The sequence below is a fragment of the Patagioenas fasciata genome, chromosome 2 (assembly GCF_037038585.1).
Source record: "Patagioenas fasciata isolate bPatFas1 chromosome 2, bPatFas1.hap1, whole genome shotgun sequence".
Lineage (NCBI taxonomy): Eukaryota > Metazoa > Chordata > Aves > Columbiformes > Columbidae > Patagioenas > Patagioenas fasciata.
Genome location: NC_092521.1, coordinates 106314431 through 106330165, shown reverse-complemented (window position 1 = coordinate 106330165; position 15735 = coordinate 106314431). Strand labels below are relative to the sequence as shown.

The window sequence follows — 15735 nt, the reverse complement described above, 5'->3', positions numbered from 1 at the left end:
ATTTCTGTCTTTATTACAACCAAGATAATACTTTGTGCTGAGACTGGTGTCCATGTTTACAAGAGCTTTGTTTTGGAACTTCATGTGGGGAGTCATGTGCTGTAGGGGCAGAGTGGAGGACATAGGGAGAAGAGTACAACTTGTTCTCCAGCTGTTCCTTAATTCTGTAGTAAAGAGACTGTGTAGGTGCTATTGCTGTAACTTGTGAATAGAAGGCCGAAAGTGTAGACAGGCAAAGTGGAATAGGCAAGGATTTAAGACTATTTGGAAATGCCAGTGTTGTGACAGTAATAGGTAACATGTAATAGGGTTTGTGTGGACTAACGGGCAGTGAAAGGGATTCTATTTTTTTTTTTGAGAGATGTTCCAGAGCACATCAGGGGAACTACAGCTTAATGAGATTGAGATTTCAATAAGGAATAGAGTAAATATAGGCTGTCATGAAAATGTCTCCATAACCTTTACAAAATAATTCCCCTTTTGTTTTTTTCATAAAGTCCTGACTCAGCTACTGGAGTATTTTGAGGGAGCGGATAATGTAATAAAAAGGTAGTCTGTGTTTGCTTGGTGTTGGTTGAGTTGTTGTTGGCCAGAAGATTTATGTGAAATTATATTATCAAGTGCTTTAAGTAAATTAGAAAGGTGAGGCAGGGGAAAAGGGAGATATCAGTGTATGTATTAAAGAATAATAAGTAATAGTTAAGAGGTGGAATAGTATGTAAAGATTAGACTGTTAATGTCCACATCTAAGGAAATTAAGTTTGAGTCCCTGTGTCTGGGACAAAGACAGAGTGTTTGGCAGCCACCTCCAGTGTTACCTAGAACTGTTTTTTTAAACCAGCATCTTCTGAATATTCCTTTTACGGTATACCTTGGTTTTTTTTTCTTTCTGTTTCCAATTATTCTGCTTTTCTACCAGGAGATGGAATTGCCAAGGAAAGTAGTCCATTTATTAACAGTGCTGAGGTGGACAGAGGAAACATGTATGAAGGAAAGAATATGGCTCTCTTTGAGGTAAGTTAAATACCCCCAAATTGTATTCCACGTTTGATTGAAGCTCTGGTAGCAAGATGAAAACAAGCAAACCCTTTTCTTTCTCTTGAAATTTAATGAGGGGAAAAATAATAACTTTTCAGTGGTTTGGTTCCTGCTAACACACCATTTCAGTGAATTTTAATGATATAATAAGAAAAAAGCATGTTATTAAAAAGATGGTTTGTTCCTTCTATATTTTAGTTTATCTGTATAGGCAAGAACAGTAAATTTTGGTATGCGCTGATGTGAAGATATGAAATAAGCCTTCTTGCATGAAAAATTTTTTGTCTCAGATCTAGAAATTGTTACAGAAAGGTACCGGAAGTTCAATCTAGTGGTTCTAACAAAGCAATTGTGAGGGCGAATTATGATGGACTCCACACAATCCAATGTGAATTCAAGCAAAGGCAACTTATTGCAGAAACAAGCCTCCTTGTATATGTGGTTATTTCCTGATCATGCGTCCATGCCAAGCATGCATTAGCTGATTGGATATTGTCTATGTTCACGAGCTGTCCATGTGCTTGAGTCTCACTGCTGATAGGTCTGTTGATATACATCGTGCTGCTGCCCTGTTGCTGATGAACTGTTTTACTCCCACAGCAGATCCTGTTTTCAGCTTGACGGTGTGGCCTTGAAATTCCTGTGGACCTGGCTAGTTCAGTAACAAATCTCCATCTAATAGAAACCCATCCACACAGTAACTTCAAGAAAATCCCTCAAATCTCCCACAAGCAATATCCAGTTTTAAAAGGATTAGCAAATATGTTGAACAGGGGAATACAAATGTCTCTTAAAGCAGCAAAGCTATAAAACAAACTGTGATAGGCCATGACTTACAGTATCTAATTACAATGTAGAGCATACCATAGCTACTTTCTAATAGAAACATCTACTTTATAATGCAAGTTTAATACTTGTTTAATTTATTTACAGAAAAAATATATTGATATGATACATTAAAGTGCCACTTTTGCAATGAAATAGTACTTTTAGTAAAGTTTGACCCAAATTCTTCTACTTTAGTAGCATCAGCTGGTCTTGCTTTGATGCTTCTGTTAACAATAAACAATGTCCTTCTAACGTTGTTTGCTTAACCATCTTGCTGTTGCATTCTACCTACTTTTTTTTCTTTTTTTTCCCATACAATCCTGTCTCCTTTCAAGCGTCTTTCCACAGAGGACATGATCTTTCAGCTCCTTCTTTCTGCATGACCTAAATAATGTATTTTTACTATTTTTCGCTGAGTCTTCTTTTAAGGATCAAAGTAATGATGGTCATTAATTGTTTGTCAGTCATGTATGGAATTTCCTACAGTTTTTGGAGGGAAACCATGGTAGTGGAGTTTTATCACTGAATTTCTCTCCTTCAAGCTCTATTTCATAAAGCAATGTCCAAAACTTCCTGTTGTATTCCTCGGTATTGATAAATTGGCTGTAGCTGCTTTTTTGTCCCTGATCTCCTTTGAACATATACTTGCATCAGTTATTCTGAATAGTTGCTGACATTAAATCCTCAGATGATGGTATAATGCTGACTGTCTTTTACATATCTGAGATTATAGACTGTGCTGTTACAGTGTTGCATTTAAGTCTTCCAGTGCTGTTGTGGTGAATCTTTTTGGTAGTATATATATCTCATAGTATGTTTCTTACGATCTTATTCTTCTACTGTTTTCAGCTGACTTGTGTTTTGAATTTTTGTATGAACTGTTACAAAGAAGCTTGGCTATTTTAACTGTGATTATCATGACCTAATGCCTCGGGCAGGGATACCTTAGTTCTTGTCTTTGTTTGAAATCCTGATCTCTTGCCTACCTTCCAATATTTGATCTTGTATACTTGATTGAGTTCTCTGGTTCTGCATTTCTTGGCATCATTTCATTAAATGTGCTTCTCATGGATTTTATTATTTTTTTTAGCATATTTTTGGTTTGTAGCAGATATTTGGCTAAAGAAAGATGGCCTGACTTCTGTGTCAAGTAATATTACATATGTGCAATTCCATATGATATGCATATGTACCTGTATTTTCAACAAATACTTTAGAATTAATATGCATGATTAAAGATAAAGTCTGTAAGCCTGCTGCAATATTCTTGAGAGTGGTCCTTAAGTATCTTGATGCTTGAATCATTTGAAGCTATTCTCTAGACACAAGCAAGATGTTGGAAAAACACCATAATGACTTGACCCTGCCAGTATAATCCCCTGAAAACTATACTGTGATAGGAATATATAATCCCCTGAAAACCATACTGTGATAGGAATAGAGTTCTATAGTAATGTCCCTTCGTGATATTTCTCTTATGTTCCAACTGTAAAAAAGTGAAATATTGCAAAATAGCCATGTAGTGTTGAACTTCTAGAAAGATTTAGAATTCTTGTTGAAAACTGTCTGGTATTTTGTCATATTAACTTTTGGATTTGGGTGAATCAGGGCTGACCTGTTGAGTATGTGCTTGAAGTAGTACCATAAAATAATTCCTTAAAAACCTATTTAATAAATGGAGTATTCTTGAAATCCCAACAGGAGGAAATGGATAGTAATCCCATGGTGTCATCTCTTCTTAATAAACTAGCAAACTACACTAATCTGACTCAAGGTGTGGTGGAACATGAAGCAGATGAAGACAGCAAGCGAAAAGAAGTCAAGGTACTTAAACTTTTAAGTTGAAACAAAGCTAACTACAAAGAGGAGCATATTTCAACCTAAAAAGAAAATATGCAGATGCCTAAAAACAGGAGTAAGGTTTGCATTTGGAGTAGGACTTGTGTTAACTCCGTTCTTGTCAGCATGTTTTAGCAAGATGTTACTGTAAAAGCCCTAGATAAAATGCATGCAAAACTGGGACTGGAAACATACAGTGTACCCAGTTTCCTTTTTTTTTTCTTCTGTGCTTGTATGAGCATCAATCCTTTTGTCTACATCCAGTGAGGATACAATATGACTTGTTTTTTCTGGATGGTTCATTAATACATGTTAATTGTCTGAGTTTTTACCTCAAGTTGAAATTTAAGGAAAACTTGAGATTAAACAGGTCCCTCTCTTAAATCTGCAGGCATATTTATTCTTGTTAACATGGCAGCAGTTTTCCTGAGTATCTCGTTTCTGCATGTTGTAGTATTTTTAAAACTTAGTGGACACATTCCAAGGAAACGTTTTATTGCATGCCTCAAATATGATATTTACTGGGGCAGGGGGTGAAGGAAAGGCGGAAGCACATCCCTTAACACACTTGTTAGAAGACAGCAAGTGAACTTTGACAGTTGTCTACTGGATACCCACAGTGCCCATCTAGGTCTGTGTAGAAATGGAACATACGCAATAGTTGGACTCTGCAATGAGATGTTAGATTGATTCCTCTGTGAGCAGGGAGATGTTTCAGAAAGAGGAGGTTAGATCAAAAACATGTGACCTGACAGAGTACAAAAACTCTCAGGCAAGGAGGAATGATGACCTGGAACTGGCTGGGCCTGGTGACTGAAACTTAGAAATTTACAATAGATACTGAGTAAAGGAGAGTACTGGGAATCAGTTGCCTTTGTGTAAGAGAAGTGTGCTGCTGCTAAGTTTGTGTGCTAAGGTATGGGGGAAGGAGAAGTACGTAAGAATGACTAAAAGGAAATGAGCACATAGCAAAAAGACAGATATGAAAAGGTTCTTGAAAGTAAAGTTAGAACTGGATCTCATTTGACTGGAAGAGAGATTTATGGTATGGTACATGAGTATGGTATGGTACATGAATATTCTACTGAACCATTTGGATTAGGACTTGACTAGTATAGGAAGTTGGTACCAGGACAATGGGCAAGGGCAATAAATGAAGTCTAGCTGTTTGTTTTAGCTTCTGGCTTATTCTGCATTTGTTTGTGTGGGGGGTTTATTTTTCTTTGTCTCATTGTACTTTTCCTGTATTTTTCTTCTCATCTGAAGATACAGCTTGAGATAGGAGAAAACCAACACTAATCAACTTGTGCTTTTCATAGTGTGATCCCTGTCCTGTGTCCAGCTGCTGTGGAGGTTTTTGTTAAAGCAACAGTGTTAGACCCCTGGAACTGATTAGCCGAATGAACACTGTTTCCTCACTGGTGTTTAATTTCGTTTGAGCACCATCTGGTGGCCTGAAAACTCGAGTTCTATCCATGTCTTTTTTCAGTTCCATGTCTGAATATAAAAACTTGGGAACTTAGTGTTTTCTTCATAATTTTGTTAACTTAAAATGCACTGATGATTGCTTATATATTTAAATTGATTGCCTTTTTTCACAGCCCAAGTTGTGATTTAAGAAGAGCTTTTGTATCTGGAAATCTACTGTGTATAATTATTGCTTCTAAGTTCAGTATTTCAAGACCTTTTTTCTTCATAAGTGTTGAAGGCTGGAACTTTAATGATGAAGGCTAAAGTCTGTGTGTGTCTTGACCCATGATGATCAACAGCAAAAGTACAAACTAAAACTCTGTAGCAGGTTTTTTTGCAAACCAAATTTTTTTTGGAAAACCAAATTGTAGTCAGCTCTGCATTTCTTTTGGCCTTGTCATAATACCTTGTCTGTCTGTTGTGGTTTAACCTGAGCTAGCAATACTGCCATGATAACTGCTCGCTCACCCGCTTTCACACCTCTCCAAATAGGGGAGAAAATTGGATTGAGATAAACACAGGTTAATAAAATAACAAAAAACTAATACACTACTAGTAAATACATGTCTGAAGTAGAAATAATGCAATTCCTCACAAACTCCATCTGCACTGAGCAGCCAGTCCCAGGACATACCACCTAGTTTCAAACAGCTGTTCCTGGAGAGAGGAGACAGAAAAAGGCAGAAAGACCCAAAGGCCTCTGCGAAATGGCAGTATGGCAAAAAGGCCATACTAAATGTCTTGAACAGAACTATCCCAGCTCTGCCAAAAAGAGTGAAGAAAGCGAAGATGGTGTGAAAGAGATACTGGAAGATCCTGACTCTCTTTGAATATGAGGCATGATGCTAATGTGATCGAATACTCTTATTGATCAGTCTGGATGTCGGTCAAGCTCTCCCCCATCCATGCCCCCCTTCCTCAATGCCTCACACCTGTGGGCAGAGTGTTCAGAATGTCCTTCATTCTCAGATCAGAGCAATTAAAAACATTGACTCTGTGCTGGCGTGTTATCTTCTTGTTCTCAAACTAAGTCCAAATAATGACTGTGCTAGCTATGAAAAAGAAAGGTTTCTAACTGCACAAAGAAAATTAATTCATTTTCAGTCAAACCAGCACACTGTTTTTAGTTAAAAATTGAAAACACTTGCTGAATATTATTTTGTGGGCCAGCTGCAGGGCAATGGTGATCAACTCTTTTTCAGAATGTACTTTGTATTTTGATTATGGCCGTAATGTCTCTTCGATGGTAGTCTATAGCTGGTGTTTTGGAAGAAAGTTTGTAAAGCTTTGTAATTAACAGAGAAAAGACCATCCTACCCCGTCAAGATGTCATCCTAGTTCCTAGGGAATGAGGTGGTTTGCTATCACAAATTATTTTTTCTTTTTTGGGAATCTTTCTGCATAAATAACCTATGAATATTTGCAGAGCTGGTCATTCTGAAGCTACCATTCGTTTCTACTTGGCATTTATTCATGGGGCATTCGTGATAAGTGTTTGTTGAAGGAAGTGCTTATGTACTTAAATTGTTCAGTGCCAAGGAATTAGTGTTCTGACTTTGTTCCCAGGTTCCACGTATGGGCACTTTTATTGGTGTGTACCTGCCCTGCTTGCAGAACATCTTGGGAGTTATCCTTTTCCTACGTTTAACATGGATTGTGGGTACAGCTGGAGTTCTTGAGTCTTTCATCATTGTGTTTATGTGTTGTGCTTGCGTAAGTTAACCTTTTTATTTACTATTGGCCAAATCTTCTGTTACAAGAGTACTGCTGCCTTCTAATTTATAAGCAGCAAAGAAAGATTTCTCCATAATGGTTAAGTATCAGTGTATTTGAGAGACATTAGATAGATAGATATGCACTGAGTGTCATGTATCATTCTAGCCTGTATGGAGTTTGAGTTGATCACAGTAAACTTTTGTTTGAAGCATTATATGGATTTTATTAAAGCGGCTTTTAGCAAATGTTTCCTTATTTGCATTGAGGCCTGAACTGTTGCGCTTTTCACAACTTCAGAACAAACTGAAATATAAACTACAAATGAATCCACAGTGTTACACCTATAAACTAATATATTGGAACGTGAGACCATTAGTAGGAGATATTGTCATAACAATGACACTTGATGAGTTTGTCACTACTATTTAATTGCAGTAATGAACATCGTATTTTAAGTGTATTCAGTGGTGGTCTGTCTTCTTCCAGTTCTTTTTGAAGACTGTCAAACGTTTAAATTAACTGAATCCTCTCTTGAAAAAAATTAGTACTTATCTTTGGTTTGGGATATTCATATAAATTATGATCAATTTTGGTTGCTGTAACATCTTATTTAAAGAAAAAACTAAAAAGTGTTACATTTGATCACTTGGTCTTGCCCCATCTTTCAAAAAACTTTTAGTATTCTGAACTTCCTCTATTTCATCTTTCCATAGACTATGCTGACTGCAATCTCAATGAGTGCAATAGCAACAAATGGTGTAGTTCCAGGTAACGAAGAATTTTATTTTAAATAGTGAACAGTCAAATTCTGGAAGCTTAAAGCTGGGATAAGACATTACTGTAGTCTGAGATATCAGAAGTAATGCTTTTGTGTCAAGTGCCTGTTTTCTTTTGACTGATTTATAAATTACTTTTTAGGGTGAGATGCAATATTTTAACTGAACTTTCTGGGAGTTACAAACTATAGCACATTTTTGTAATCAATCATTTGGTTCTGGTTGAATGAAATATATGATGTTATAACTTGAACTAATGGAGACTCATCTTCATGCAAAGCAGATGTCTTTATAAAAAGGCTTCTTCTTTTACCTGAATTTTCCTAGATTCCCTTTCTAAACATTAGAGCTAGTTATGTTGTTTTCTACAAGAGTAACAACCAGTCTGCTGGCAGAAATCTCTTTGGATATAAGCGTTCTAGTTAATGCTCATCTCCTTAAATTTTCAGGATAAATGGATCGACTTGTTTCTTTTCAATTATGAAACTGAAAATTTTTTTAGACGCAAAATCAGTTAGCCCTTGAAGCTCTTCTCCTTTTCAGTTTCTCAACACACTAAATAATAATATTGGTCTTCAGACATAGTCATGAACAGAAGTTAAAATGATTCCTTGCTTGCAGAGCTTCTCCAGCTCAGTAAGGGGTTCCAGAACTGATGCCTAAGTTCTTGGGTAAAAGTAAATGCTGTTGCTTTCACAGATGTAGAATAGTTGTTTCATGGATACAGTGCCATATATGAAATACAAATACAATGGAAAATTTTTCTACAAATACTTTATAATGAAATGTAGTTATTCTAATCAGATAACTAAAATGTTCTGCTCTTTTATCCCTCATATTTTTAGAGTTTTTTGTAAAGGTTTTGCTTAACATCTGAGTGTCAAGTTTGCGGTTTTTACGCTAGACAGGTCTTCATTCTCACTTTTTTTTTGTTGATACAATTTTTAGATAAATGCTGCTTCTGCTGGAATGTATGGAGGAGGCAGAAAGCATGGATAGGAACCTAGGATTGAAAGAGACCTTCTAAACAGCAGGATCTTGTCTCTTAGCATTATGTGCAACAGCGTTGTATTTAGTAAAAGGATTCGTGCTAAATCATAAATTTTCAATTTCACATTTGTTCAGATTGAGAAGCTGTTTCAGAATCTACCCTTTGATTAGAAGTGTGTTTCTTATTTGCAGACTAATTTTACATAAGGCTGTTGTATGTTTATTTAAAATACAGCTCTTCCTTTCTCTGTCTCCTCTTTCTTCCTCAGTTTTCACGAGTGGGACAAACATAATGAAACTAGGAGAAGATGGAGAGGGAACTAGAGAGGAGAATGCCTTGAGGGGGTTGGGTGGAAAGTCTAGATTCTAAAGAGAGAAAAAGCTTGAAAGTTAAAGCCTTATTGAAAGGGAAATGGTACAGGTGAAGTGGGAGGGAGTGTGTGTGTAGCTTACAACTTAAAGGTGATGCATGTATGTGGGAAGTATGAGTGAGAATTGAAAAAATCGGGGCAAAATGAATAGTATGAGCAGATAGGTAGGGACTGTTTTTTCCTAACGCTTTTAAATGGTACTGAAAAAAATAACTGTAGTGAAAGTGGTAATGGTTTCATGTCCAGAAAAGAAAAATAAGGCATTAGTGAATCAAATTCTGTTTTGTCCCCATCTCGTAAAGAAATTGCTTTGGAAGTTTATTGTGTGATTGAAGCTTGAGGTTAGAAACTGAAGATTGATTCGTGTATATTTGTACCTGTATATGCTTTTCTTAATTTACTTTTATATTGTTTAGCTTGTGTGATTTTTCCTCTTTGGCATTTATTTTCTGTTCCGCATTTCACTTCAAAGTGTGTGTTCTAACAGCCTAGTTCATATATAGACATTAAATACAGATTTTGGTGTGAACATTTCAGTGGAGGCGCATGCAGTATTTATCTTGATTATGTTGACTGAGTGATTGAAATTTTTATTCTCTACTGCTGTCCTTAATCTGAAGGTCTTGAGTTGTTTTTTTTTGTTGTTGTTTGTATGTTTTGTTTTTTTTTTTTTTTTTGTTGTTGTTGTTAAATTCACAGCTGGAGGCTCTTACTACATGATTTCAAGGTCTTTAGGACCAGAGTTTGGTGGAGCAGTGGGACTTTGTTTCTACTTGGGTACAACCTTTGCAGGAGCAATGTACATTCTTGGTACCATTGAAATTTTATTGGTAAGTACTATTTTCTCTTAAGATTAAATCTATTTGGTCTGTTTTGGGAGATTGCTGAGGAACACACTTGGCCTAAAATGCATACAAGTTTCGTGATTTTTTTTCTTTTTTTCTTTAATGTTTTGATACTATATTTCTAGTATGTCAATATTTATTCTTTCTCTCCTTGTGACTGTTTGAAAAAGTTCAAAAAGTTGTGGTCAGCAATACAAAAACAAAGGCTGCTTGATATAAATTTGTTCTAAAGTAGGAAACAGAATTTGTTAACTGACACTTACTAATTAGTACTAAATACAATATGTCACCTTTTCATAACATGTTCTGAATACTGAATGTTCCCATGAATTATGCCTGCACTACTGTACACCTACAGAGTTGCAAGGAAAACTATATTTACTTTAGTAAGACATATCTAAAACTCCAGAACGGAAGGTATAAGATCAAACTGGAGATATAAACTGGAAATAAGAAATAAATAGGACGTATTTCAGTAAACTTTTGCGGAAATAACATCAGGTCAACAGGCAGACTTTAGAGGAATGTTAAGATTTAATTCAGTGAATTTTTTTTTTGTGCCCAATTAAAACTACAACTTTCATATCAAAAATGAAAATAAAATGCCATAAGAGAGAGTGAAGTCCTTAGTGAAGTATCACATTAGATTGCAGATTAAATTATAGTTGTCAATACCTAATTTCAGCTCCTCTGAAATGTCATTTGGATTTAGTGATGTTAAGTCAGTTTTAAAAAATAGTTAATTTACAAATGTGAAGGAAATAATTTCTCTTTGAATGTTTGTCTGCATATGTTCATGGTGAACTGCAGTGAACTTTAAAAAAGTTTTATTCATAATATTATGCTGCTTTTGTGTTGTATGTTCTCCTTTCTTTTTCCAAACAAAAATGCACAGATGCACATAGCACCTCCTTTAGGTCACCTTAGACTTGGGACTTGGAATTTAAAAGCTAAAGATTCCATCTTGAGAATCAGTTTTTCTTCCCGCTCCCCCCCCCGCTTCTGGGAGGGACCCAGGAGGTCAGGAAGGACCCAGCAATGCTCCGAGGGACCCAGGAGTTCAACTTCCTTGAACTTTGAATGAAATCTTACTCATTTTTTTCTTCTAACAGAAGAAGGTTTTGGTTACTTTCCTTGTGATTCTCACAGGTTTTAAGAAGGATATGGATTTTGTGGTATTAGCCATCCTTCTTCTCTTGAACTTTTTTTTTCTTGCTTGTAAGTTCTCAGTATATATCTTGTTTGACTTTTCCCAGGCTGTATGCCTTTAAGCTCTAAATCCTTTAGTGAGCTCTTCAGGGCATTTTCCAGTTACTTTCTATGTACTGGAATTAATTTACCATTTTACTGTTCTGGTTTTGAGATAATGACTATAAGACTTGAAATCTGGCAACTACTTCATAATAAGCAGTCAACATACACAGGTGGCTCTACATTTCTGTTGGAAGAACTGCTTACTTGAGGTAAGCATGTGTCGAGGGTTAGGATTGCGGGGTGACAATCAAACCCTGGCAGATGTACTGTTAACCTCCTCTCCCCCCAACTTCCGCCTTTTGCCCCTTCCTCTCCCCCCTTCCCACTCAGGACAGGCGATTGGGAGGGAAAGAAGGACAGAGAGAAGAGAGTTGGAAAAGTTAAAGATGTTTTACTAATGCTACTAATAAGAATAGAGAAAATAACACAAAATATACAAAACCAATCTTGTAAGTCTCAGCAACTGCAGAGCCAGCACCCAAAGTCCTGGATTAGACTCTGTAGCCAACCGGAGCTGGATTCAGTCTCTCACTAGGCCTCAGTTTGCAGGGACGTCCAGCAAGGTCCTCTCCTAATGTTGGCCATAAGCAGAAGGGAAGGAAAAAAGGGAAAAGGGAAAAAGGGCCGAGATCCTCGTGATCTCCCACTTTTATAGGAAGTATTCACGTGAATGGAATGTTATACACCATTGTTCAGTCTCTCGGTCATCAGTTTTCTCGTTGCCCCTCTTGCGAGATGTCCGTCCGTGCTTATCAATAAGTTAGCATTCCATTGCTAGGTTTAACCAAAACATGTCTGGTTCTCCAGGAAAATGCAGCTAACATGAAGGCTTTAGCTGATAGGCAAATTCACTAAAAGAGAAACTTGTTTTTTAGCAAAACCAGGACATTCCACCCCTTATAATATGACATTCACAGAATACTTAAACCTTATCAATACAATCTATCAATACAATCTAATTAATCACTACTACTATATATATATATATGTATACACAGGAGTAATTAATCAGTGGACCATCCTTTGAAAAGTTCATTAAGTTCATTTTGTCACAACAGTCTCCCAGGGCAGGAAAAATGGTACAAGTGCATCTCATGACCACTGTTTGTGGGTTAAGGACACCAACTTCGAAGAAGGTGTCGGGCGCCACTCGAAGAAGCTAGCTATAGTTTCATCATTATTGTCTTGATCTGAAAGACACTTATTAAACATTGTTAGTGCGGCAATTGACATCATACAGTTCAGCATTGCATATTTTCACCTAAAATCAAATCCCCTTGAGGTACACACCGAACTTCTCAATCCTTAAGCATCACCCACCAGGTGCTGCCAGGACCCTGGGCAAAAACAATCCCACAAATAGGTTTGCCTTTGCCTGAGGCAGGAGTAACCCAGACTGCCTTTCCTAAGATATTTTTCATCTGTACTACAGGGACTTTATCTCCTCCTACAGTCCGTAGAATATCTGATTGGGCAGGCCTGGCTCGATTGGTTGATCCCCTGGTGTTGACCAACCAAGTGGCTTTTGCTAAATGTGAATCCCAGTTTTTAAAGGTTCCACCACCAAGTGCCTTTAGTGTAGTTTTTAACAAAGCATTGTACCTTTCAATTTTCCCAGAGGCTGGTGCATGATATGGAATATGATATACCCACTCAATACCATGTTCTTTGGCCCAATTGTCTATAATACTGTTTTTGAAATGAGTACCACTGTCTGATTCAATTCTTTCTGGCGTACCGTGTCGCCAAAGGACTTGCTTTTCAAGGCCCAAGATAGTATTTCGGGCTGTAGCATGAGGTACGGCATATGTTTCTAACCATCCAGTGGTTGCTTCCACCACTGCAAGTACATAATGCTTACCTTGACGTGTTTGTGGAAGTGTAATATAATCAATCTGCCAAGCTTCTCCATACTTATACTTTAACCATTGCCCCCATACCATACAGGTTTCAACCGTTTTGCTTGTTTGATTTTGGCGCAAGTTTCACATTCCTGAATAACCTGTGAAATAGTGTCCATAGTTAAATCCACCCCTCGATCACGAGCCCATTTGTATGTTGCCTCTCTACCTTGATGCCCTGAAGCATCATGGGCCCACCGAGCTAGGAAAAGTTGACCTTTATGTTGCCAGTCCAAGTCCACCTCAGCTACTTTAATCTTAGCAGCTTGATCCGCTTGTTGGTTGTTCAGATGTTCCTCGGTGGCTCGACTTTTAGGCACATGAGCATCTACATGACGAACTTTCACAGGCAGGCTCTCTAGCCGAGCAGCAATGTCTTGCCACAGTGTGGCAGCCCAAATGGGTTTACCTCTGCGCTGCCAGTTGCTTTTCTTCCATTGCTGTAGCCACCCCCACAAGGCATTTGCTACCATCCATGAGTCAGTATGAAGTATTGGCCACTTCTCTCGTTCAGCAATGTCCAAAGCCAGCTGGATGGCTTTCACTTCTGCAAACTGACTGGATTCACCTTGTCCTTCAGTGGCTTCTGTAACTTGTCGTGTGGGACTCCACACAGCAGCTTTCCACCTTCGATGTTTTCCTACAAGACGACAGGATCCATCTGTGAACAGCGTATACTGCTTATCAGTCTCTGAAAGCGTATTATATGGTGGTGCTTCTTCAGCACGTTTTACTTCCTCCACATCTGGAGACATCCCAAAGTCTTTGCTTTCTGGCCAGTCTGTAATAATTTCTAAGATCCCTGGACGGTTAGGACTTCCACTTTGAGCTCGTTGTATGATCAGTGCAATCCATTTACTCCACGTAACTTCAGTTGCATGATGTGGAGAGGGAACCGTCCCTTTGAACATCCAGCTCAGCACCGGCAGTCGAGGTGCCAGGAGGAGCTGTGCTTCATTGCCGATCACTTCTGAAGCAGCTCGAACTCCTTCATACGCTGCTAGTATCTCCTTTTCAGTTGGAGTATAGTTGGCCTCAGATCCTTTGTATCCTCGACTCCAAAAACCTAAGGGTCGACCTCTGGTTTCTCCTGGTGCTTTCTGCCAGAGGCTCCAGGTAAGTCCATTATCTCCGGCTGCGGTGTAGAGCACATTTTTAACATCTAGTCCAGTTCGGACTGGTCCAAGGGCCACCGCATGAGTTATCTCACGCTTAATTTGTTCAAAGGCTTGTCGTTGTTCAGGGCCCCACTCGAATTGTTTCTTTTTACGAGTCACTCGATAGAGAGGGCTCACAATGTGGCTGTAGTCAGGAATATGCATTCTCCAAAAACCTACAACGCCGAAGAAAGTCTGTCTCCTTTTTATTAGTAGGTGGAGACATTGCTGCAATTTTGTTGATCACATCCATTGGGATCTGACGACGGCCATCTTGCCATTTTATTCCTAAAAACTGGATCTCTCGTGCAGGTCCCTTGACCTTGCTTCGTTTTATGGCAAAACCAGCATCCAAAAGGATACGCGTTGTTCTCTCACCTTTCTCGAAGACTTCTTTCGCTGTGTCGCCCCATACGATGATGTCATCAATATATTGCAAGTGTTCTGGAGCTTCACCTTGCTCCAGCATGGTCCGGATCAGTCCATGGCAGATGGTAGGACTGTGTTTCCACCCCTGGGGCAAGCGATTCCATGTATACTGGATGCCCCTCCAGGTGAAAGCAAGCTGCGGCCTGCACTCTGCTGCTACAGGAATAGGGAAAAATGCATTAGCAATGTAAATTGTAGCATACCACTTGACTGCCTTTGACTCCAGTTCAAATTGCAGTTCTAGCATGTCAGGCACAGCAGCACTCGGTGGTGGTGTAACTTCATTCAGGCCACGATAGTCTACAGTTAGCCTCCACTCGTCACTAGACTTACGCACTGGCCAGATTGGGCTGTTAAAAGGTGAGCGAGTCTTACTGATCACACCCTGGCTTTCCAATTGATGAATCAGCTTCTGGATAGGAATCAGAGAGTCTCGATTGGTGCGATATTGCCAGCGATGCACCGTCGTGGTAGCAATTGGCACCTGCTGATCGTCAGCCATCAGCAGTCCTACAACAGAAGGGTCATCTGAAAGACCAGGCAAATCAGACAGCTGTTCAATTTTCTCAGTGTCCACAGCTGCTATACCAAATGCCCACCTATACCCTTTTGGGTCCTTAAAATACCCTCTCCTGAGGTAGTCTATACCAAGGATGCATGGAGCATCTGGACCAGTCACAATAGGATGCTTTTGCCAATTTTTTCCAGTTAGACTCATTTCAGCCTCTACAACAGTCAGCTTCTGGGATCCCCCAGTCACTCCAACAATATTGATGGATTGTGTTCCTTTATAATTAGAAGGAATTATTGTGCACTGAGCACCAGTGTCCACTAAAGCTTTGTACTCCTGGGGTTGTGTTGTACCAGGCCATAGTATTTGTACAGTCCAATAAACTCTGTTATCCCTTTCCTCCACCTCGTTGGAGGCAGGGCACCTCTAATTCCTGTTTTGCACAGTCTCTGGGTGTGAATTAGAGGTTCCTTCAAGAGCATCAGAATCTCCTCTGCTCCTTTTGTAAACTGGAGCAGCCACCTTCCTAGGAGTTTTTCCTTTTATCTCACGTACTCGTTCTTGAAGTTCTGAGGTAGGCCTTCCATGCCACTTATTCATGTTTTCTCCC

The 15735-nt window shown here is 38.7% G+C and overlaps 1 protein-coding gene across 5 annotated transcripts in view; it reads left to right on the top strand.

Annotated features, from left to right (window-relative positions):
• SLC12A7 (solute carrier family 12 member 7) overlaps positions 1 to 15735 on the top strand; it is a 78104-nt gene that overhangs the window by 16374 nt on the left and 45995 nt on the right. For all 5 annotated transcript variants that reach the window (XM_065830717.2, XM_071804674.1, XM_065830716.2 and 2 more), the window contains exons 2-6: positions 920 to 1014; positions 3568 to 3690; positions 6742 to 6888; positions 7605 to 7659; positions 9728 to 9858. In XM_065830717.2, coding sequence (XP_065686789.1) covers positions 920 to 1014; positions 3568 to 3690; positions 6742 to 6888; positions 7605 to 7659; positions 9728 to 9858 — 551 coding nt within the window. The remainder of the gene's footprint in view (positions 1 to 919; positions 1015 to 3567; positions 3691 to 6741; positions 6889 to 7604; positions 7660 to 9727; positions 9859 to 15735) is intronic.